General features: G+C 43.3%; 2 protein-coding genes across 4 annotated transcripts in view; both read left to right on the plus strand.

Annotated features, from left to right (window-relative positions):
* The first annotated feature begins 16 nt into the window (after window positions 1-16).
* MCM8 (minichromosome maintenance 8 homologous recombination repair factor) lies at window positions 17-17,212 on the plus strand. Of its 2 annotated transcripts, none has more exons than XR_014582865.1 (18): window positions 17-649; window positions 811-885; window positions 1,385-1,467; window positions 1,645-1,794; window positions 2,535-2,638; window positions 4,530-4,728; window positions 5,793-5,878; window positions 7,142-7,293; window positions 8,354-8,552; window positions 9,342-9,372; window positions 9,682-9,822; window positions 11,502-11,643; window positions 12,263-12,458; window positions 12,737-12,950; window positions 13,874-14,083; window positions 14,658-14,734; window positions 15,243-15,377; window positions 16,287-17,212. XR_014582865.1 is itself a non-coding variant. In XM_083832174.1 (18 exons), exons 1-18 carry the CDS (start codon window positions 508-510, stop codon window positions 16,377-16,379), a joined length of 2,484 nt encoding a protein of 827 aa, XP_083688300.1. In that variant the 5' UTR covers window positions 18-507; the 3' UTR covers window positions 16,380-17,212. The 2 variants fall into 2 exon arrangements, 1 of the variants encoding a protein (XP_083688300.1); XM_083832174.1 differs by having other exon boundaries at window positions 18-649; window positions 15,188-15,377.
* Window positions 17,213-18,593: 1,381 nt separating this feature from the next.
* The window catches only part of CRLS1 (cardiolipin synthase 1), an 81,045-nt gene continuing 77,157 nt past the window's right edge, over window positions 18,594-22,481 (plus strand). The window contains exons 1-6 of one of the 2 annotated variants that reach the window (XM_083832186.1): window positions 18,601-19,125; window positions 19,627-19,764; window positions 20,376-20,505; window positions 20,977-21,062; window positions 21,294-21,362; window positions 21,663-21,754. In XM_083832186.1, the coding sequence (XP_083688312.1) occupies window positions 18,757-19,125; window positions 19,627-19,764; window positions 20,376-20,505; window positions 20,977-21,062; window positions 21,294-21,362; window positions 21,663-21,754 (884 nt within the window). In that variant the 5' untranslated portion in view covers window positions 18,601-18,756. Of the gene's footprint in view, window positions 19,126-19,626; window positions 19,765-20,375; window positions 20,506-20,976; window positions 21,063-21,293; window positions 21,363-21,662; window positions 21,755-22,481 lie in introns of both variants that reach the window. The other variant, XM_083832187.1, reaches the window with a different exon arrangement.

The following is a 22,481-nucleotide window of genomic DNA, read 5'->3' on the forward strand; positions in this document are numbered from 1 at the left end:
GAGAGGAGGTGGCGGGGGGTGCTCCGTGAGGGCTGAGGCGGACAGGCTGCGGGCGGGGCACGGAGCGGCCTCGGGAGGGACCCCCCGGGTCTTGGAGGGTCCCCCTGGGGCTCGGAGAGGGACCCAGGGGCTGGGAGGGGGACCCCAAGTCCTATAAGAGGAACCCCAAGGCCTCGAACGGGGGCTCCAAGTCTTGAGCGGGTCCCTCAGGGCTTCGAGGGGTCCCCCCGGGACTTGGGGGCGGACCCCAAGGCTTGGAAGGGGGACCTCGGGGCTGGGAGAGGAACCCAAAGTCCTATAAGTGGGACCCTAAGGCCTCAGACGGGGGCCCCAAATCTTGAGTAGGTCCCTCAGCGCTTGAGGGGGTCCCCCTGGGGCTTGGAGGGGGGCCCCAAAGCTTGGAGGGGCCACCACCCCCCGGGTTCTCGCTCCCCGCCTGGTCAGCAGCAGTAATTTGTGAATTTTCTGCCCATCGTCATTGCCCCGAGCTGATGCCCCTAGAGCAAAATGAGCGCGGATGTCAGAGGAAGGGGGGCTGCCCGGGGGAGAGGCTTCCAGGGGTGGAGAGGAGGGTGGAGAGGAGGATGGCGAGGAGGATGGCGAGGACGAGGAGGACAAAAGGCAGAGTGGAAGAGAATGCCCCAACCTGGTGAGCTGGCTCCTCACTGTTTTCTGGGCAACCTCTTGTGCCTGCTTGTGCGCCGGACAATGGCACTGCTTGCCTTCTGCTGCTCTAAAGAGTCACTGACAATAAAATTTGTAAAGTTTTAGTGTCTACATGGTTTTAATCCCCATTTCAATCTCTTTCAGTAACATCTCGACTAGTTCAGTCAACATTGGACCAGTTTATTCCGTATAAGGGCTGGAAACTTTATTTTTCTGAAGGTATTTTTAGACCAAAATTACATATAGCAAATATCCTATTCCATTTTTTCTAGAGTGGGTTATAAGTAGACAGGATAAGTGGAAGAGAAAGCATTTGTGTTTGTTATATGAATGTGATACAGATTTCAATCTGTACGCTGATTATAGCACGCTGTAATCTCTGTGGACTCCAAACCTTGGAAAGAAATCCTGAGTAGTGTAAAATAAGATCTTTCTTAAGTTGCTCAATTACATAAAGCATAGAGTCTGTCAAAGGCTGGAATCTCTGTGCCTCTATTGAACTTTTCCTGCTCCGATGCGCTTGACCTCTGTCATCCTAGAGACAGCTCTCTTATAACACACCTTGTAACAGGACGTTACTGTGGGACTGTAGAGATCAGTCATCTTCCTCGGTTCTGGAACGCAGAAAAAGAACGGAACAAAAATTGCCTTTTCATGTATTTTGTGAAATTGAAATAAGTATTTCTGTCAATTACTAACGTAGTGTGTTTCTGATTAGCTTATGCTGACAAGTCTCCTTTTGTCCTGAAGACTCAAGCCTTTGAAAAATTTTTCATGCAACGCATTGACCTTTATGATAAGGTAAAATATATATATATGTGTATATGTATATATATATTGTTGATGTAGTGACATTAGATAATCTTATTTTCTCTATCAAAGATAATCTCCATCACAGATGTGAAATGTTTATGACATGATTTGGATGTATTGTGTTTATAATTTGACTTGTATTTGGTAACTTTAAATGTTTTGCAGGATGAAATAGAAAGAAAAGGAAGTATCCTTGTGGATTATAAGGACCTGATAGAAGATAGAGAATTAACTAAATCAATACCAAATGTATCTGCGGAGTTACGGGATATGCCTCAGAAAACATTACAGTGTATGGGTCTAGCAATTCACCAGGTAAATGTGAAGTTCTAATACATGCGATCATACCCCTTGTAATGAAAAGAATCAGGGGGACTTTAAGGCAATTATGATATAAAAACGAATTTCTGTGCTTTTCTGTGTCATGGAAATCTTTTGTTCAATCAAAACTCAATAACTTCCATCTCTATGCCATTTCTGTATGGTCTACAAAATCCTGTTTTGGAAATTCTCTGGTCTTAGTGTGTTTTGCTTAGTCGTAGTCAAAGCAGTTGGCTAAAACTAAACGTAGATCTAACAGTTATGCCGTAGTGACTTCTAATTCCTGTTTTGATCAGTGGGCTGAGAGTTACTTGTGCTATTTATCTGACCTCACACAGAAGAGCCATACCTGATGGGTGAGTGGTAAGCAGGTGCAAGAATTCCTGGCTCTGTTCAGTGTCTGTTAAAGGAGTATTTCACTGCTTGTTGAAAGGCAAATTCTCAGGTGCTTTTGTTTTTGTCAAACAAAACTCCGTGCCTTGACCAGGATTGAAGACTATTGTAAGCATTCATTTTATAATTCAAGAAACGCAATCTTAAATTCCTTTTAAAATGAATCTTAGAGTTGTTAAGAAGTAGGAGAACACTGTTTAGTGGGACACTGCTGGACAGCAGAGAGCTCTTTGGACTTCACCAGTGGGTCTGACAATAACCAAACGGTAGCCAGTTGAACCCATGTTGCAGGGAATATGAAGGGAATATGAAGTTTGTGCCTGCCTTTCTCTTCTGTCTAGGTGCTAACAAAGGACCTTGAAAGGCATGCTGCAGAGCTGCAGGTGCAGGAAGGATTACCGCTTGATGGAGAAGCTGTAATAAATGTGCCTCTCATTCATGCCAGGTAATAGGTGTTGAGTGTTTGTTTTGTTTTCAGGAAGATCCTTTTCCCTCTTCTGTAGTGATCATCAGTGTCCGTGCGTGGTGCTGAAGGCTTATTTATTTAATCAAGAGACTTGACCCTGTGAAGATATTTCCAGAAGAACAGTCTACGTTTTTATCTTTGCAATGACAGAAGCTAAGCTGTCCCGGTGAAGGCAAAGGCAAAAGGAAACCTGCTTATAAGCTGAAGAAACAGTTTATACATAGAGAAGTAACTTAGAAGTAGAGCAACTATTCTGTGAAACATGTATTCGTCAAAAACAGAAATATGTTTATATTTCTGATGTTTACTAGGGGAATTAGGAAAGGGTTCAAAAGAATCTAGCCTTCTGGTAGTAAAAGGCTTGCCTTCAAAAAGGAGATGATTTGGTGTGTACCTAAACTATAGTGGGCAATATTTACTATTCCCTGTATGTATGATTTGACAGTGGTAGAGGAAGATTTGTTCTTTCATTTTAGCTTGCGTCTCTTAAAGGATTACTGATAGAAAGCTTCAAGAATACTATTTCTAATTATTTAACCTTTAATTTGAAATGAAGAAACTGAAATTATACCAATTTTTGAATAAGCATATACATTCAAGAATCTTAATTGCTGTTATCACTGTGAAAATGTGACTTCCTTTGGTTTCCTAATGAAATAAGTCCTAGGTGCATTTTTTTCTTCAGAAAAGCGTCTCAGACCTCGGGATTCTGAGGGGGACTGGGAGTATTAGCTCTATCTGAGTTTAATTTTTTTTTTTTTTTCTGCTGGTCCCAGCATGTTTTGACACAGCAGTTCGAATTCATTGGGGGGTTTGCCAGACGATGATATATTCTTAAGTTTTGTTGTTACAAAACTGCACTGTTTTAATTAGATACTGGCCAGTGTTTAGGAAAACCTGTAGACAAAAAAAGCATATGCAAGCTCTCAAATTATAAGGGACAATTATGGACCTTTATTCTCTAGAGGAAAGTTCTGAGAAGTCCATAAAAATACCATGCTCCTAAAAGGGTTCTGCAGCACAATGGGCAGGGTTGAACAGTGAGTTGGTGGAATTCAGGACCTTAAGAGTAAGGAGCAAGGCAACAAAAGCGGTACTCAGACACAGGATTTCAGGACAAGAGGTGATCTGAGTACAAGAAAACTTAGTTGTTCTGCATTTTTCTTTCCCTTTATACCGTGGAGGTGATCAAACACTGGTGCAGGTTGCCCAGAGAGGCTGTGAAATCTCTCTGTGGAAATGGTGAAAACCCAACCGGACAGTCCTGGACAACCAGCTCAAAGGGGCTCTGCTTGAGAGGAGGGTTGGACTAGACAGTTTCAAGAGGTCCATTCTCACTTAAACAGTTCTGTTATTGAAATTTGTTCTTCAGAATGATTTGCTTGGGTATTCTTTGTCCTCGTTTATGAGGTGCAATGTGTCGTACTGGGTGACAGCATTGTTAAATCCCTGAAGCGTAAAAATCCACCACTTCTATTGGAGCACAGACATAAATCTTTGATTCTTTTGTCACAAGTCTAAACCTTGGTCTTAACTGGGAATAATTCAAAGGCAGTTATACATGATTATTAAGTATTTTCTGTGATTTCAGTAGTCTTGGTTGTTTCCAGGGTGAGGTACAAACAAAATGTACGGTTGGGGAATGTTAAATGTGCTGCTTTCAAGAACAGCTGTCAAAGACTAGGCCGTGAGTGCACAGATGCAGTCATTCTCATCATTGCTCCGGACTGCTGTTCATAATTTGCTTGTAAGCCTCTTTTTGTTGGGTGTGGGTTTTTTTGATTGATTGGGTTTTGCTTTGGTTTGTTTTTTTGGTTCTTCGTTTAAATGTGGTAGGCTTTCGAAATGTTCATGCTTAACTTTTGTGTAGGATTTACAACTACGATCCGCTAACTCAGCTGAAAAACGTCCGGGCCAACTGCTATGGGAAATACATCGCCTTGCGGGGTACTGTTGTGCGCGTCAGTAACATTAAGCCTCTGTGCACTAAGCTAGCCTTTGTCTGTGGCACATGCGGAGATGTTCAGAGCGTTCCTCTGCCTGATGGAAAATACACTCTTCCAAGTAAGGTAAGTTAAAATTGCCTAAGCTCATACTTCTCCCTCTTGCATTCCTGTAGGGATTTGAAAAATGGCAATACCAGTGGGCGTTGAAGGGTGGTGAAAGGGGAATTAGTTTTGATATTTAAAACTAGTTTAAACATAGAATCATAGAATATCCCGAGTTGGAAGGGACCCATAAGGATCATCAAGTCCAACTCTTGATACCGCACAGGTCTGCCCAAAAGTTTAGACCATGTGACTAAGAGCACAGTCCAATCGTTTCTTAAATTCAGACAGGCTTGGTGCAGTGACTTCACTGGGGAGCCTGCTCCAGTGTGCAACCACCCTCTCGGTGAAGAACCTCTTCCTGATGTCCAGCCTAAACTTCCCCCGCCTCAGCTTAACACCGTTCCCATGGGTCCTGTCACTGGTGATAACAGAGAATAGGTCACCTGCCTCTCCACTCCCCCTCGTGAGGAAGTTGTAGACTATGATGAGGTCCCCCCTCAGCCTCCTCTTCTCCAGGCTGAACAGGCCCAGTGACCTCAGCCGCTCCTCATACGTCTTCCCCTCTAGGCCCTTCACCATCTTCGTCGCCCTCCTCTGGACACTCTCCAACAGTTTCATGTCCTTTTTGTACTGTGGTGCCCAGAACTGCACACAGTACTCGAAGTGAGGCCGCACCAGCGCAGAGTAGAGCGGGAGTGACACGTCACACATTTAAAAACAAAAAAACAAAAACAAAAAAAAAAAACAAAAAAAAAACTTATCATCCAGCTTTGAATTAGTGCATAACCTTGAAAAAAATGTATACTCCTGAAACAAAAGCAATTTGTAGAAACTCCTGTGAGTCAGGGGATCATACAAATTACCCGTGTTTGCTCTAACAACTGACTCAGGGATCAGCTGTCTGTGCTTGTTATCTCTTTGTTAATTATGTGTTAGTCTGTAGTCTTAATTTAATGATTTTTTTCCTTAAATTGTGGTAATCAATATTGTTGTCTTGCTTTCATTTTGAAAAATAGAAAAGGCAGTTTATTTAAAAAAAAAAAAAAAAGATTGAGAACGAATTGTAATTAATTCTATTACAGTGCCTTATACCCGAGTGCCGTGGCCGGTCATTCACACCCGACAGAAGCTCTCCTTTAACCACAACAGTGGACTGGCAGTCTGTTAAGTAAGCATCTCCCCCCTCCTGCACAAAAATGTCGTAAACGCAGTAGCCAAAAAGCAACAGGATGGCCCATTCTGTGTTACACTCTGTCATTTTAATCTCCTTATCCTTTTGCAGTAAGCACTCTTCAAATATTGTGTTGCAAAGCAGTTGTTTTATCAGAGAAATAGTGTACTTTGTATGTTAACCCTGAACAATGTAATAGTTTCTTGGGCATTCCTCCTAATGTGAGTTCCTTGAGAAATGTTAAGTCTGTGCTCTTTGTAGACTTTCTGCATTATTTCAGTTGCATCTAATATTTAATAATTCCTTTTAATTAACAGAAAGTCAATTACGAAAGCCCTGTTAAATTACTCGTCAGCTGTGACACTTGATTTGAACGAACTGAATGTTTCTTATCATTTCTTTGGCTCTACTGTACTGTGACCATGCTGCTGTTGTCCCAAAATACACATGCAGGAGAGTTTGCTCAGTGTTTTGGTCATCCTGTTAGCTTACTGCAGGTAAGCAGTAAGCTTACCTGAACAGAAACAGAACTCTTACTGCTTTCCTCTGGTTGTGCTCAGATTCTGTAAGTTCATGTGCTCTTCTTGTGCCAAATGACATCCAAGTGTATTTTTTGAAGAACTTTCTGCAATAAGTGATTTGGAACTCATTAAACACAGTGCTGACATTCTTGTTAGTAGCTGTAGAGGGTGCTGTTCATCACAGCTTAAGAGAAGCTTTATGCTAAGCTGCTAGGAAAATTTGCAGGACTCTATGTGCAGAGTCAAAATCAGAACCTTTTAAAGAACCTGATAGCTGCTGGCCTTTTGCAGTTACACAGCGCAGTACTGTTCTTGCTGTGGTCTGAGGAACTTCGTGGCGTTTTCTAGGGTTAAAATGACAATTAAGCGCTCATCAGGGCTATAATGTCTGACCTCCTAACTTTGTAAATAAAGGCCATCTTATTTCACATACCGTACGTATTTCTACATGAATGCACTCACCAGCGCTAGAAAATCTGAACTCCACATTGATTATTATTTCAGGAGTACATTGTTACTGTCTTTTGGGGTTTTAGGTATGTTATATGCCCTTTCGCTCAAGTCTGAGTTGAAAAAGCCTGTTTCTCCAAATCCAGCACCACTGTTTCTAGTGTTGATCAGGACATTTCTGGTGCCTCCCTTCGTGATGTATGCCATTCTTTGTGTGCCGGAATTGGTAACACATGGTGTTACCATATAACGTTACACACGGACTGCGTGCTTACCACGTGTATTGCAGGGTTCAGGAGCTCATGTCGGACGATCAGCGAGAAGCAGGCCGAATCCCTCGCACAATCGAATGTGAACTGGTTCAAGATCTGGTGGACAGCTGCGTCCCAGGAGATGTGGTCACAATTACAGGGATAGTTAAGGTGTCGAGCACTGAGGAAGGTAAAACACGCATCTCGGGATACTTTTGTGTTTGTTTTTTTTTTCTAGTCATTTCCCAACAGGATGAACAGTCATCCTCTTTCATTTGAGCTCTCAAAGTTGTAAAAGCATTGAGTGTATTTAAGAAGTTCCCAAAGTTTCCTACCAAGGTGCCATACTGAAAAGGCAATCTGCCCGCTGCTCAAGAGGAGCGCTGTCTCAAATGTCCACTGATAGAGGGAGTTTGTCTTTTGCAACCCACTGGTCTATATTTAACTGTAGTCCTCAAGTTCCAGTCCTGGCACGTAGTGTTTTATGGTGAGTCAGCTGATAGGAAAGCCTCCTCTGAACTGCTCACATGTGGGGAGACATCCTTATTTCCTGAAGTCTCATTGAGGCTCATTATTCATTTAACCTTTTTCCTTCAGTGTCTCCTTCAAATTACAGAAAAACCATCATATGACTGTGAAGGCATATTACCTTTTTCAGTATAGTTCTCCCTAGAGAAATCTTAGAATCGTTGTTTTCCCCAAAAATGAAGAAGCACGTTGTGCGTAGCTGTAATAGAATGAACGTATTGCAGAGAATTGCAGTCGTGATTTATTGTGAGCCTGTGTTCACTGCTCAGTTATCATTCTCTGGAGCATACAGAAAACGTTTAATTATTAAGGTATATGTTCAATTGTTCGGCACTCTACAATTTTTTTTTCCGTAAATACTGAGTGGGAAAATCTTGTGTACAATCTTTTACTCGCCTGGAGTAATGTAACTTAAAATTCCTGGAAGACTTCACTTATGTTGGGAGAAAATGCATAAACACATTGTGTTTCCCCCCCCCCAAAGTCCAGTAAAATGTTTTATGGACCTAAATGCAGGGATCTTAAAGAAAAAATGTAGCTAGAAGCTTTTACTCACTTTGCATCAATTTTTGAAAATGCAGGTGTCCAACTACTTAAATATGCAAATAGAGGCTGTACGCATGTCTGCTAAATATTTCGGAATTGCCCTGTGACATCTGTAAATAACATCACTATTTAAAATGCAAAATTTCTTCCTCATTGTCTGTCAATCTTTCTACCAGGAGCTTCTAAAAATAAGAATGACAAGTGTGTGTTCCTGTTGTACATCGAGGCGAATTCTGTCAGCAACAGTAAAGGACAAAAAACAAAGAACTTTGATGATGAGACTTTTCAGAGATCATTCATGGAGTTTTCGCTTAAGGACCTCTATGCTGTTCAAGAAATCCAAGCTGAGGAAAATCTCTTCAGGCTCATTGTGAAGTAAGTTGTGTCAGAGCTCGATTAACTTCTGAATCAGCATGACCAAACCCCGTCTAACTTGGCGGCTGGCCTTAAAGCTGTGAAATGTCTGAGGCCTGTGCAACATAGGATATTGAGGTTTCAGTGAAGTGGGCAAAGGACGTGGGAGGAAGTGGAACTATTGCAGTGGGGAATGCGTACAGAAACTGAGGCTGTTAGGACTTTGGGATACAGGGAAGTTCCAAGTTTTTCAGGTCAACCCTGAGACAGAAAGCATCAGGTAAACAAAGCAATTCACTAATTTGTGCTTCTCACTGACCAGTTTAACTCACAAGCACTGTTTTGTTCTCTGCTATGCTTTTCTGCAGCAGAGAGGGAAGAGGTAACGATTAGTGGGTGTGAAAGACCCTCAGTTCAGATGAAGAAGTATTTCTCTAGCCGGACTGTCCCTCAGGTCCTGCCAGTGGAATCAAAGAACACAAAACTGTAGAACCTTTAGAAGGAGGTTTACAGGTAGCTATTTGATAAAAGTCAGAACAGTGCAGCAACCACTGGGAAAATGGTCCTTCTTAGCATTTGTGCAAACTCAAAAGGCTTTTCATATTGTTTCAAGTATATCTGGTTATCTAAAAATTTTTGGAAATATGGTACTGTTTTTACATTCAAACTGATTCTAAGAATTCAACAACTAAGCAAAATTTTTATACTTATAAAAGTGTTCTGGGACGAGAGACAGAACACGTGATGATTTAATAGTAACATGAGATCTGTGTTTCCCCCCCCCGTGTCACAGTATTCTTTGTTTTTCAGCTCTCTTTGTCCTGCCATCTATGGCCATGAGGTAAGCAGTTTGACAGCTCTGCTTTGCAACTTCGGGCTGAAATGTTTATGCCACAGTAAACTCCTACAGGATTTGTGAAGTTTACCTGGGGTGGAGGGAAGGGGCAGGGGCTGTATTTATGGGTGACTTTTCAGTGTTGTTCCAGTGCATGAACTAACAGGGAGGTGGCAGCCTTATACCTTTGCAACTTCCTTCTGGGATTTAAGTTCAGCCATCCAGAAGAGAAGGGTTATTACAAGCAGTTCTGGGGAGCTGTCAGTACCGATCACAATGACCGAATACTGACTACATCGGTGTGTGCTGCTACAGATTGTCAAGGCAGGCTTGGCCCTGGCGTTATTTGGAGGATGTCAGAAGTTTGTCGATGACAAGAACAGAATCCCGGTTCGAGGAGATCCACATGTTCTGGTTGTTGGAGATCCAGGATTAGGAAAAAGTCAAATGCTGCAAGTATGAGTTGATTTCTTACTACTGCATGATTGTATTTTTCAGTAATTCCTTGCTACCTTTACTTCCTGTGAGCATTGTAGGGTAGCTGCACGAAGACCAAGGGGTTTCTTGGCGGTGCTGGAGACGTCTTTTCATCCGGCATGCCTCAGACGTAGTGTATAGCACCCAAATGGCTTCCCTGCAGTCCGCTCTTTCCAGAGAGCCTTGCAGAAGAGAACCAGCCTGTTAAAACGTTTTCAAAGCAGAGATACTCAGTCAATCCTGTGGACTTTAAAGTACTTTGTACTCTTGCTGTCCTGCCCTTTTTCGCTCCTTTCACCAACTTATCTTCTCGGTGAGATGTTTCACTTTATTCATGTAGCTATCCTACTGTCAAATAAAATAAGGGCATTTTTAGAACCACCATGCTATTCACCTCTGCGAGGCTTATTTCTGTTCTCTTATCCTACTTCTATGTGGCTGGCCCAGATCCCTGCTCTTCAGGGAAGGAACCTGCTCCTATGTTTGCATCTCAGTCTTGGTGGGCATTTTTTTGCATGACTGCAAAGCCAGTTAACAGCAGAATTTATCTTGAACCGAATGGTTTTTAAAGTTCCACGTCTTTGCCTGTGGTTACAGAGGAGTGAAAGGGGACAGAGTTTTCCTGGACTTGCAGTATTCCATACCTCATTAAAAAGACTCAGATTTTTTTAAACATGGATATGCCATGTTAACGATGTGCCTTGAAATAATTTAACCAAAGTGACAGGTGCATGTGCAAGCATTCTGATAAATGATTTTTTATTTTTTCACTGAATTGGGCGTATCTGGCATATAATAAGTGACTTCACGGCTTTTTTCCCCCCCACATAATACTAAGTAATAGAATGCTATTAGAGAAGTGCTGGTAGCCTATTCCTCAGATAAGACCCTGAGACAAACCTCCTTTCTGTCATCACTGCCACAGAAAAAAAATCACAAGGACAAGAAAAAAGCTATGTAGAAGCCAGTTTGTGGTGGGTTTTGTTGTTGTTGTTCTTGTCTTTTGTTTGTTTGTTTTTTAATTCAATTGTCAGTGCCTGTCACTTCTCTGGTACTGAGCAAATATACTTTGGGTGTTACCTTTTGAATAAAACAAGCACCAGTAACCAAAGTGAATTTTTTCCAGGAAATCTCTAATGATAACTGTTTTCTAAACAAACTTAACTGCAACACTGTCTGTCTTTTGCCAGTCCATTCAAAACACAAGCTGTTTTCTGGATACTAGGGGCACGGCAAAGACTAGGGCTCTCCTTCATCCCTTAGTTGTGGAACAAACGATGCTTCCCCCCCTCTGAAGCTGCTTGTGTTGGCCAGCCAGAGAAGATGTTAGTCTAAATAAGCCCTGGGGCCTAAAAATACAGAAACTATGTATCTGCAATTCTGTGATGCTTGGAAACCTCTGATCCATTTCAATACACTTTGGATGCAGATGTTGAGCCCCAAACCCTAGTAGTTTTGATAACACAGTAGATGTGGCTAAGTGCAAGTATTGTGACAAAAGTTATTCCTACTGCTTTGCAGAAACATGTCTTTTGGGGTTGCAAGGAGTTACAGCTTTACTGTTGGACCATGTTAAATGGAAAGAAACAGATTCGGTTTTGCTTTGTACTGTTTCTCTAGAATAAGGCTTATGAGAAAAAACTATTTTCTTCTTCCAGGCAGTGTGTAACGTTGCCCCTCGAGGTGTGTATGTTTGTGGTAATACTTCCACCAGCTCTGGCCTGACTGTTACACTGTCTAGAGATGGTGCTTCAGGAGATTTTGCCTTGGAAGCTGGTGCTTTAGTGCTCGGAGATCAAGGTAATACTTGTAATGCCATAGGTTTCGTATGAACAAACATGGTGGTGGGGGGTGCTGCGGAGTCTGAGGTTGTTAACTACAGTGCTTGCATAACTGGGGATTAAAAATGTAAATCTGAAGTATGATAGTGGCTTTCCCCATCTGGGAAGTTCTGAGCTTCTTCAGTGACCTCCAGAGGTGGTTCCTGCTTTCTTAGGGCTTGGGATGTGCATAAAACTGGAGGTCTGCAATTCGCATACCAGTCTTATTTCATGTGGCAAAGAACTAGGATTTCCTTTGTGAGAAATCTTTGACTTAAGGGCAGCTACTGGAGTCTTACTGCTTTTGAAAAATAGCTTGCTTATGAGATTGGCCATTTATTTCTACTTTTACAAACAGGTTGTTTTGGCACCTTAACGAGTAACCAAGACACTGCCTCTGCAAGCCAAGCCAGCTTTAGAATGATTCAGCTGCAGCAGCTTGGAATGGAAACAGACCTTGCTGAAATGGAGGCTTGGTCCAAGATCTCCCGCAGTACCTAGGCTCTGAGTGGAGTTCTGATGTTGCACTGGATTGTAGCATACACTTGTCCATTAGTTAATGTGTTTTCTGATAAGCCCTTGTCCTGTATTGTTTCCAGGTATTTGTGGAATAGATGAATTTGATAAGATGGGAAGCCAGCATCAGGCTCTGCTGGAAGCCATGGAACAGCAAAGTATCAGCCTTGCCAAAGCTGGCATTGTTTGCAGCTTGCCAGCCAGGACATCGATCGTTGCTGCAGCAAACCCAGTTGGAGGACATTATAACAAAGCCAAAACGGTGTCTGAGAACTTAAAGTGAGCACTTTCTGAAATGCTGCTTATATGATCCAAATTCGGGAGCAGGTGCTTCAGGCAGTCTTGCAGTTGGGTTTAATTGACTTCTAGTTTCCTGGAGCTTGAACACAAGCTTATTGTAATAACTTCTCATGCTTTTTTTAGGAGAAAAATTGCAGTTTTGCTTTATCCTGAATGAAAAGGACACAATTCTCTAAATATTTTTGAAGCAGAGCAGAGTTGCTGTTGTTTTTCTACATTGATACAAGCATTGTTTGGTTTTCTTGTCTTTACTCCAGAATGGGGAGTGCTTTGCTGTCAAGATTTGATTTGGTTTTCATTTTGCTGGACACCCCAAATGAAGATCACGATCACTTGCTGTCTGAGCACGTGATGGCTATCCGAGCTGGAAAGCAGGCAGCGTGCAGCAGCGCCGTTGTGAGTCGTGCCAACGTGCAGGATCACTCTGTTCTTGAAGTTGTTTCTGATCGGCCACTGCTTGAAAGACTAAAGGTAGGACTTGGCCTGTGACCGTTGCTGTGCCTGTTTCTGTCGTGCTCCTTGCAGTGGGACCTGGCAACCTCAACCTGCTAGATGTCTTCAGTCTCCCACTCCCATTCTTCTCACGGTAACTGGCTCTGAATTCAAGAAGTGTTAAGGCCGCAGCCACCAGTTTCTGCAAGTTGTCTATCGTAGCTAACGTCATCCACCATGTTGGAGTTGCTAAAATTGTGCCAATTCACATGGAAAGAGTTTATCAGCTGGGTTGCTTTTTTTCTTTTGTTTGTTCTTGTTTGGATAGTGGGAAGGTATTTTGTGTGAAATCAGATTTACTGTATTAGATTTCAGTAAGGAGCTACAGAACTAGACTGGGTGTAATAATTTTATATAATGTGCTGTGAAATACTGAATCGATATAAAGCAGTGTAAGTGCTTGGACAGGTACTTGGACATCTGCAGACTGAGATAGATTGAGGATTTTGGGAGGGAAGTGATATTTTGTTATTAAACCTCAGTGGTTAGTCTGAAGGCTGATATTGCTAAATGCCAGGTCTCGGAGAAATAAACCCCTATGGGAGCTAAACCCTTGCACTTTGGGAAATGTGATGGCTTAAACTTCTGTAGAGGTGTATACTGTAACAATTGGGAAATTGTATTTTCCCTTTTTGAGAGAATTCCTGACATAGCTAGGTGCCCTTTACACTAAGAAGTGGAAATTACAAGCTTCTGCTGCTTGTTCTGAAGCGGCAAAGTGTGTCTTAACACGGTGTATGGACTTTAAAAGAACATGGCTCACATGTGGCACCATGTTCCGAGCTTCATGAAGATTTCACCAGATAAAGCCTAGAAGATGAATTTTTTATGTTAAAACTTGTATTCTATAGCGTTCTGACAGAAAATCCAAAATCTGAGACTTCTGTTTGTAATTGGGTTAGATCTCACCAGGAGAAAACTTTGATGCCATTCCACATCAGCTGCTGAGGAAGTACGTCGGATACGCTCGGCAGTACGTTCACCCAAAGTTATCTCCAGAAGCTGCTCAGGTCCTCCAGGAATTCTACCTTGAGCTTCGGAAGCAGAACCAAGGAGCAGACAGCACGCCAATCACCACGAGGCAGCTGGAGTCACTGATTCGACTTACCGAGGTAAATTCAAGCTGTGATACTTAAGGATCGAAAGCAAAGAGATTATTCCTAAAGTGATACTGATATCCCGTATTTTCTCACAGCTTATTTACCGCCTTATTTTTAAGGTATAAGAGACTTACAAATGCTTAAGAACTACTGTTGCTTAAAGCCTCTTAAGAGGTAAAGCACCCTTAAGGGGGTAGAAATGAAACCTATCATGCTCTCCTAAAAGGAGAGCAAGTAGGTGCAGGCAGGGACAAGCTGCTGCCCATCTTGAACTCAAACTGTTCCTGCTTTCCATAACACTATGCCTTAATAACACTGTTTGTGTTATTCTGCTGCTTCCCAAGAATGCGCTATTAAAAAGAAAATAAACTCTCACCTGGTGATAATGTGTGTTTGAAGGACGTGACATTGAAATGCTGTAAAAAGTAGAGGGCTCGTCATCTAAAGCCTGTGAGCTCAGGCTCCATCTCTGTGCTCCCAAATCTTGTGCTTGTTGTATCATTGAGTGCATGGGGCAGGGCTGTAGCCTTTTCTCACATCAGGTGTAGTATCTTAAATACACCTTTCTGTTTTGTTTTGTTTTAAGGCACGATCAAGGCTGGAATTAAGGGAGAAATGTACCAAGGAAGATGCTGAGGATGTAATAGAAATAATGAAATACAGGTAACATACAGTGCTTTAAAAACAAAGCATCTTGGTGTTATTCAAAGAGTTTTTTTTTTAATACTGACAGGCAAACACGGTGAAGAAAAGACTCGACCGAATTTAGGCCCGTGGTACTAACATTCAGAGTTGTTAACTCTTGTTTAAAAATTGACAACAGCCCCAAGTTGAATACCATCACTTCAACTTCTGAGCTGTGTCATCAAAGCAGTTATGAATATCAGTGCACAGTAATTTAGAGATGAGTTACTGCCACAAATTTTAGTCTTGTGTGCTCACTGCCTATTGTTGCTGTTAAACAACTTAAGTTTAAAAGTGATTTGGACAGATGCTTTATCTAAGGTCCCTAGATAGGAAATCATCCCCTAGGAAAAAGGCATCTCAAGCAGTTATGTTTCAGGAAGGAACTTAATGCATTTTTACTCTTACTTCCTGTTCATGTATTTATTTTAGCATGCTGGGAACCTACTCGGATGAGTTTGGGAAACTGGACTTTGAACGTTCCCAGCATGGGTCTGGGATGAGCAATCGGTCACAAGCCAAGAGATTTATTTCTGCCCTCAACAGTATTGCGGAAAGAACTTACAACAATCTCTTTGAATTGCAACAGCTTCGACAGATTGCAAAGGAGCTGCAGATACGAGTAAGTATGGGAATCGAGCATTTCTTCAACAAGAGCAGCCAAAATTATTTATTGTGTGTTTATTATTTATTTAGGCTGTTGTGGTGTCTGTTCCACTTGTGCAGTGAGGTTTCTGCCTGGCCTTCACTGGGCCCAGATGTGCCCTTTGGGTTTTTGTTTCTGCTTCAGGCATCCGAATGCTGTAACTTGGTAGGAACATCGTGTAGGACACGTGGCCACGGATGTATTTTATCCCGTAACAGGTTTATATTCTGTACTTGTGAGGGAGGTTTCAGCCAAACAAAAATATTGATAGTTAATTCTACTTCTGGCTTCATGGTCAAAAGCTTTAAATGCCAACGTAAAACTTTTGAAACTGGCTTAAGGCCTAATAAAGTGAGGAGTAGTGATGAGGAATTTCTCTGTATGGAACTTACTGTGGCCAGTAATGCTGTTCTTCTCTTACCTGGTCAACCTACCCTGGTCTGCTGGGGCAAGATGACTTCATTTCCAAACTTGTCCATGTGTTGGCTATACATAGAGTAGATTTGGTGTGATTCCTGTCTGACAGAATGTTACTGCCCTCAGAATGCATTATTGCCCACACTTCTCAAATGAACGCTCATTTAGCAACTAGTTACTTGTAGCTAAGTCAATTAATTCTAATTTTGCTTTCATACGGTACTTTTTGCCCATTCAATGTTCTAGACTTGGAATAAATACTTGGAAATCAATGAGAACTGTAGAAATTATAGTTTCGTATATTTGGTAGACATTTGTGTTTCAGAACTTGGATAAACACATATGTTACTCTGCATAGTTTACTAAGTAATGTGTAAATACTGCAATTCTTTTAAATTGTTTATGTTGCTTTGTACCAGATAAAATTTAATTCTTCCAGTCTGATATTTCTTTGTCTTTTTTCTCCAGGTATTCGATTTTGAAAGCTTTATTCAATCCCTAAATGATCAGGGTTATCTTTTGAAAAAAGGCTTGAGAGTTTATCAGCTTCAGACTATGTGAAGAGAGACACTGCCTGTCTCTGAACTTTGAGACGTAACCCAAGTATCTGGAACGGGCTGATGGACACACAGCAGTAAAGCACCCTGAATTGCAGCCTACCACAGAAACTGATGCACTGTTGCTTACTTGAGGTGCAAGATCACTATTTGGGAACTGGTAATGCCAGCAGGCTTGGCTGAAGCTGTGGTGGGACAAACTGCTGTGTGATACTGCTGCCTGACTCACCCTGCAGGTGTAGGTCTGCTAGCCCAAATGATCACAGTAACAAATGTTGCTTCTAAACTTGGTGATGTTCAACCCACACATTTTAGAAAAGGAATCTTTCACGAGAAGACAACGTGAGTTACGTTTTTAGCATTGTAGTTGGTTTGAGGAATTTAATATGTAGAAATGTTTCCAAAAATTTGGGAACCATCATGTTGAGCCAATGCAGCTTTATAGCAGTAAAAAGTGATACCTTACTGAAATTGCTTTAGTTTTCTGATTTGTAACTCTGTATTTATTGGTCTTTCTGAGATTTTATTTGAAGTGCAAGTCTAATTTAAGCTCTCCTTCTTACAATATTTAATGTGTAAAACAGGAATTGAATTTTTATTTTTCATTAAACTTAAATATATTTAAATTAATGTTGAATTTATTGTTATTTATTCAAGAGATACAGTAACGGTGAACAGGGGTGTGAGTATTAACAGCTATTCCATAACGCATTCAAAGTGCTCTGTACAATTTTATGAAATCAGGATCATGGTCTAGTCCAATAAAATGGCAGATTTTTTCAGCTTTATGTAAGCATTTAAAAAAAATCAAGAATGTGTTGCTGAAGCTTCTGTTTTCCACCCTCCTATTTCTAAGATGTATAAAGATGTATAAGAAAATAAGCTTCATGATTTCACCTCTTCCATTAAGTGACTTTTCTTCAACTTCGTACACTATAACCTAGGGTAGTAGGGCACAAGGGATAAAACACAGAATGGGAATTTCAGAGGCAGGGTTCTGCCTCACCTAGCCCTGCTCTCTGGAGTTCTGGCTGAGCTTGGAAAGGACTCTGAGTTGATCTGGACCCACCACACTCCTCAAGCAGGGCCACCTTGAGTTTCATTGCCATTGCTGCTTGTCCTGTCTGTCACTCAGCACTATTGAGAAGTTTGACTCACTCTTCTTTGTTCCCTGAGTCTGCTGTTGATACACATTAATATTATCGCCCACAACCTTCTCTCTTCCAGGCTCAGCAGTCCCAGCCCCATGTCCCCATGTTATCAAATAAGCTCCAGTCCTTTGATCATTGCAGCTCTGCATGGGACTCACTCCTGTACGTCCCTCTCAGACAGGGGAGACCTGGATCCAAGGCAGGAGGCTTTTTTTCTCTCCCTCTACAGGCACCCAGTTTAACACAGCCCCTGATGCTTTGCTGGCTCAGGGTGAGCTTGGTGTCTGCTTCACTGCCGAGGTGCATCTTTCACTTCTGCAGTGCTTCCACGTGGGCTTGTTCCTTCTGAGGTGCAGGACTTGATATTTCTCTTTACTCAGCTTCATCAGGATTCTGCCAGCCCAACTCTCCAGCCTGCTGGGGTCCCTCTGCCTGGCCCTATAGCCATTTCGTGTCGTCTCCACACTTGTAACGCATTCACAGGGCCGGCTCCACATTATCTTGCTTCACTCCTGTCTTCCATTGAGGGGCACCTCTCCGTTGGTGTGACTGAAGTAATAAGTTATGAAGGTCACAGAGTAAGCAAACGGTATTTCTCCATTGTCTTTCACCCTGGTGGTGAAAAGAGTTTAGTAGCTTACTGTGACAGGTTGCTTTTTTAGGGGTTTTCAGTTCTTTTACCAGTTCCTGACCACTGTGTGTAATCAAAGTGTGTGAGCACAGGGGCTCCAGCCTTAATTTGGGCTGAACCGAGCCCAGCACCGAGTTAAAATCACCATTCTTCGCAGGGAAAGGGGGCAGGGACAAGCACGTTACGGGAGCCGGCAAAGTAAACTCTTCTTCTTCTCCCTCGAGCCAAAGCAAACACGGCTGAGAGCGCTACGAGCCCGCACCGAGCACAAAACCCCGCTTTCGCCCTCGGAGCACCGCCGCCACCCCCCAGCACCCCAAGCCCCCGGGCGCTGCAGCGCGGCGCACCCCTCATGGCCGCCTCCCGCCCGCAGGTAGGGCGCCTCCCCGCCTGCCGTAAAGCGGCGGGGGCTGCCGCAAAGCGCCGCCAAACACCGCCCCAGCCCCGGCCCCAGCCCCGGCCCCCCCCCGTCCCGGTGCGCGGCCGCACGGCGCCGCCCGCCCCCTGTCCCCGGGCCCATGGCGGCGGTGGCGGCGGCGGCGGGAGGCCGCTGGCTCGGGCGGGCAGGGCCGCAGCGCGAGTAGCGGGCGCCTCGCACCATGCTGGCCGCCGCTTGGCTCGGCAGGGGGCTCTGGGGGCTCCTCCGCACCGCGGGGAGGAGGCGACCGGGGGACGGCGGCGGCGGCGGCGGGGCCAGGCCTCTGGGGAGCCGGCCCGGGGCCGGGGGGCGGCGCCATGGCAACGGCGGCGGGTTCTGCCTGGGGGGGGCCCTGGGGCAGCCCCAGCGGCTCCTGCGCCACCGCCAGCGGCCGCCGCCGCCGCCGCCTCTCCCGCCGACCTTCCCCGCCGCCGCCGCCGTATGGAGCCTCGTCGGCAGCGGGGCCGGGCACCGGAGGGCCGGCAGCGGCGGCCCCGCTCCGCAGGAGCCGTGCCGGCAGGGGAGCGGGGCGGGGCGCTGCGCCGAGATGGTGCGTGAGGGGATTGGGGGTGGCGGGGGGGGGTCTTTCTGTCACGGGAATCTTCTGTCGGGGGGGTCTTTTTGTCGGGGGGGTCTTCTATTGGGGGGGGTCTTTCTGTCAGGGAATCTGTCAGGGGAGGTCTTTCTGTCAGGGGGGTCGTTCTGTCACAGGATCTTCTGTAGGGGGGGTCTTTCTGTCAGGGGATCTTCTGTCAGGGAGAGTATTTCTGTCAGGGGAATCTTCTGTTGGAGGGGTCTTTTTGTCAGGGAAATCCGTCAGGGGAGGTCTTTCTGTCAGGGGGGTCTTCTGTCAGGGTGCCCTACTTTCAGACCCAAAGCCTTGGTTAATGTTCACTAGTTAGATGCTTTGCGTCCTGCCCAAATGGCAGCTCGCTGCCAACATCTGCAGGGCTTCCCTGCCTCAGCCCCCTGTTTACCTTGGCTGCTGTCGTTACGTGCTTAATTAGACTCTGCCTTCCTGTCCTGAAGTTTCTCTTTTCTTGCGTTGCAGTATGAAAACCCGTGGACGATCCCAAACATACTGTCAATGGCGAGGATGGGTCTGGCGCCGGTCTTAGGCTATTTGATCGTTGAAGAAAATTTCAATGTGGCACTCGGTGTCTTCGTTTTGGCTGGAGTAACGGATTTGGTGTGTTTGCATTCGTTTGGAAATGCTTTGGGGATAGCGTGGGTTGTGGTGACCCCATCGATGTGCATTGGAATTGAGAGTCAGCATAGAATGGGAATGAGCAAACTATAGGAACAGACACCTTTTTATGCTCATCATTTTCTAGAAATGCTGTATATGTCCCTTGTGACGCCGTGGTGAGCTCTCGCACCCAAAGGGGACTTGGTGCTGGTGGAGCACTGAGGGTATCTGGGTTGGTTCCCTGCCCATCCCCACGTGGGCACTGCCCGGCCAGCGCTTGTGCACCTAGAGGTCTGTCGGGTTTGCGGGCGCACCTAGTGCACCCATCAGAGCAAAAACTGACAATTTGAGGTGTGCACTTTAAAACATCTTTTTCATTTTTGTTTCAAATAATGAGAGTTGAGTACGTTTGAAGGCTTCCAGAATCTGGAATGCAATGTGGGGAAAAAAAAAAGTGATACAAGTGTCAGCTAACAGGTGTCATATCTCATCAAAGTTAAACTAGCTGTCCTGTGTCATGTCATTCAGGAAATCTTTCTGTAACAGAAGATATAAAAACTACTATATTCTTAACTCTTTAATACAAAAACATTGAATTTTGTTTTTCCTAGTTGGATGGATTTATTGCACGAAACTGGGCTAATCAGAAATCAGCCTTGGGAAGTGCTCTTGATCCTCTGGCAGATAAAATTCTCATCAGCGTGCTCTACGTAAGCCTAACTTGTGCAAATCTTATCCCAGGTGAGAAAATGTTATTACTTGCCAATGCTGTGTTAGGTATAGAAGTTAATCCTATGTATGATAATATTTCTTCTGTTTTTGGAAGGAAAACTGTGTATTGCTCAAAACTTTTGTTTTGCCAGTTGTACTTTGCTATTTGCTGCTGATAGATACCTGAACAAAAAAAACCACCTCTGCCCCCCCCCCAAGATCTACAAAACAAAAAGCATTGCTGCTGTTTTCAAGTGTAATTTCTTCAAAGCAGTAGTAGTTAGCAGTTACATCAGAACATTTCTCAGACTGGATTGATTTAAGACTTCACATGAAACCCTTTCAGAAGTCACATTAAAAATCTTCAGTCGTACCTAAAACTTGTTTAGAAGTTGAAGGTGGTTATTTCTTCTTGCTTCATGTGTTGTGCTCTCTTTGTTTTATTTTGTTCTTAGTCGTGGACATGATTTTTCACTAGATCCTGTTGGCTTGTTTTTTCAGTTTCACTTACTTCCATGATCATTCTGAGGGATGTAGCACTTATCGCTGCTGTTTTTTATGTGCGATACAAAACTCTTTCTCCACCGGTAAGTTTGTAGCATTAAACAAAGTTCTATGAACATGTAATCATTTTTTACTGTGATTGAATCTTATTTTAACATACTTTACTTGTATATAACATGAGTAAGCGTTTAACAAGTTGTAACCAATAGATTTTTCCCTCTTGATGGTTGCTCAAAAAATGGGTTGATAGCTTAAGAGGTGTATCAGACTGAACCTGCTAGAATTGCCCTTTTTCCCCTTTTCTCTCCTAACAGAGAACACTCAGCAGGTATTTTAATCCCTGTTATGCTACAGCCCAACTAAAACCAACGTTCATTAGCAAGGTAAGAGTAGTAAGTCATTAGAAAAGATAAATTTCCCCATAGTTGGGGCGAGGCGTAGTCTGGAGGGAGGGGGCTGTTTCCTTCTGCTGCTGAGTGCAGTTTCAAAGTAGTGCCAACTAATTTGGAGGCAACCTCAAACGCGTAAGATGGTTCGTTAAAAGATGTTTTAAAATATTTTTTCTGGTACTTTTTAAGTAGTAGTACATAGACTCTTACTTAAACAAGTAATAAAAGTGTATATTGGTATTCCTTAGAGAGTGCACTTTATTTTGATCACACTTCTAATCTTGCTTTTATCAGATGAATACAGCTGTTCAGCTAATTTTGGTGGCAGCTTCTTTAGCAGCACCTGTTTTCAATTATGTGGACAGCATATACCTGCAGACGTTATGGTAACTTGTCTCTTCATTTTTTTTCCCAATAATTTAATGTACTCCTTAAGAAACTGGTAATAGAGATTAACCTAATTGTGCGGAACAAAAATACTGTGCCCAAATGATGTCATAGACCCCTTATGGCTGAATTTTTTGCACGTTTATTCTTAACTGACACAGCAGCTATATATTTATTGGTACTTACTTTGAGACCAGATAAGATCCAGGAATAACAGCTAAGAAACAAGTCTTGAGAATAGAGACGGTGTACACAGGCAAAGTGTATATTCAGATCAGTATAAAAGAAGGGAGTGAGAAGAAAGGATGCATGTGTTCTTTGTATGTTCATGCTGTTAGTGTCCCTGGAAAAGCAATCTTGATGTCAAAATAGACAGGAGGTATTTTCTTACTTTTGCTTTATGCTCTACCTACTATCTTGAAATCTTGGTTTCTGAAGCCTCTTTGAAAAGCACCTGAAGAAGGCACTGATTCCTCCTGGACTATAGAAAGGAAGGGGAGGAAAGGGGAGAGATCGAATGAAAACAGGCCAATGGGAGTGTACTTCTTTAAATAATGACCTTTCCCGTCACGGTCATTGCAGACCTGAACAATTAATTGTGGCATTATTTATCCTCAGCTCTTAGGCAAGAGTTTGGAACAAAGAGGCTGGACTGCAGATAGCTGCATTACTTCCTAACTTGGTTTAAAGTAGTGGAAGATGCAGTGTTACTTGTCTTTTTTTAAA

Source organism: Anser anser (assembly GCF_964211835.1).
Source record: "Anser anser genome assembly, chromosome: 3".
Taxonomy (NCBI): domain Eukaryota; kingdom Metazoa; phylum Chordata; class Aves; order Anseriformes; family Anatidae; genus Anser; species Anser anser.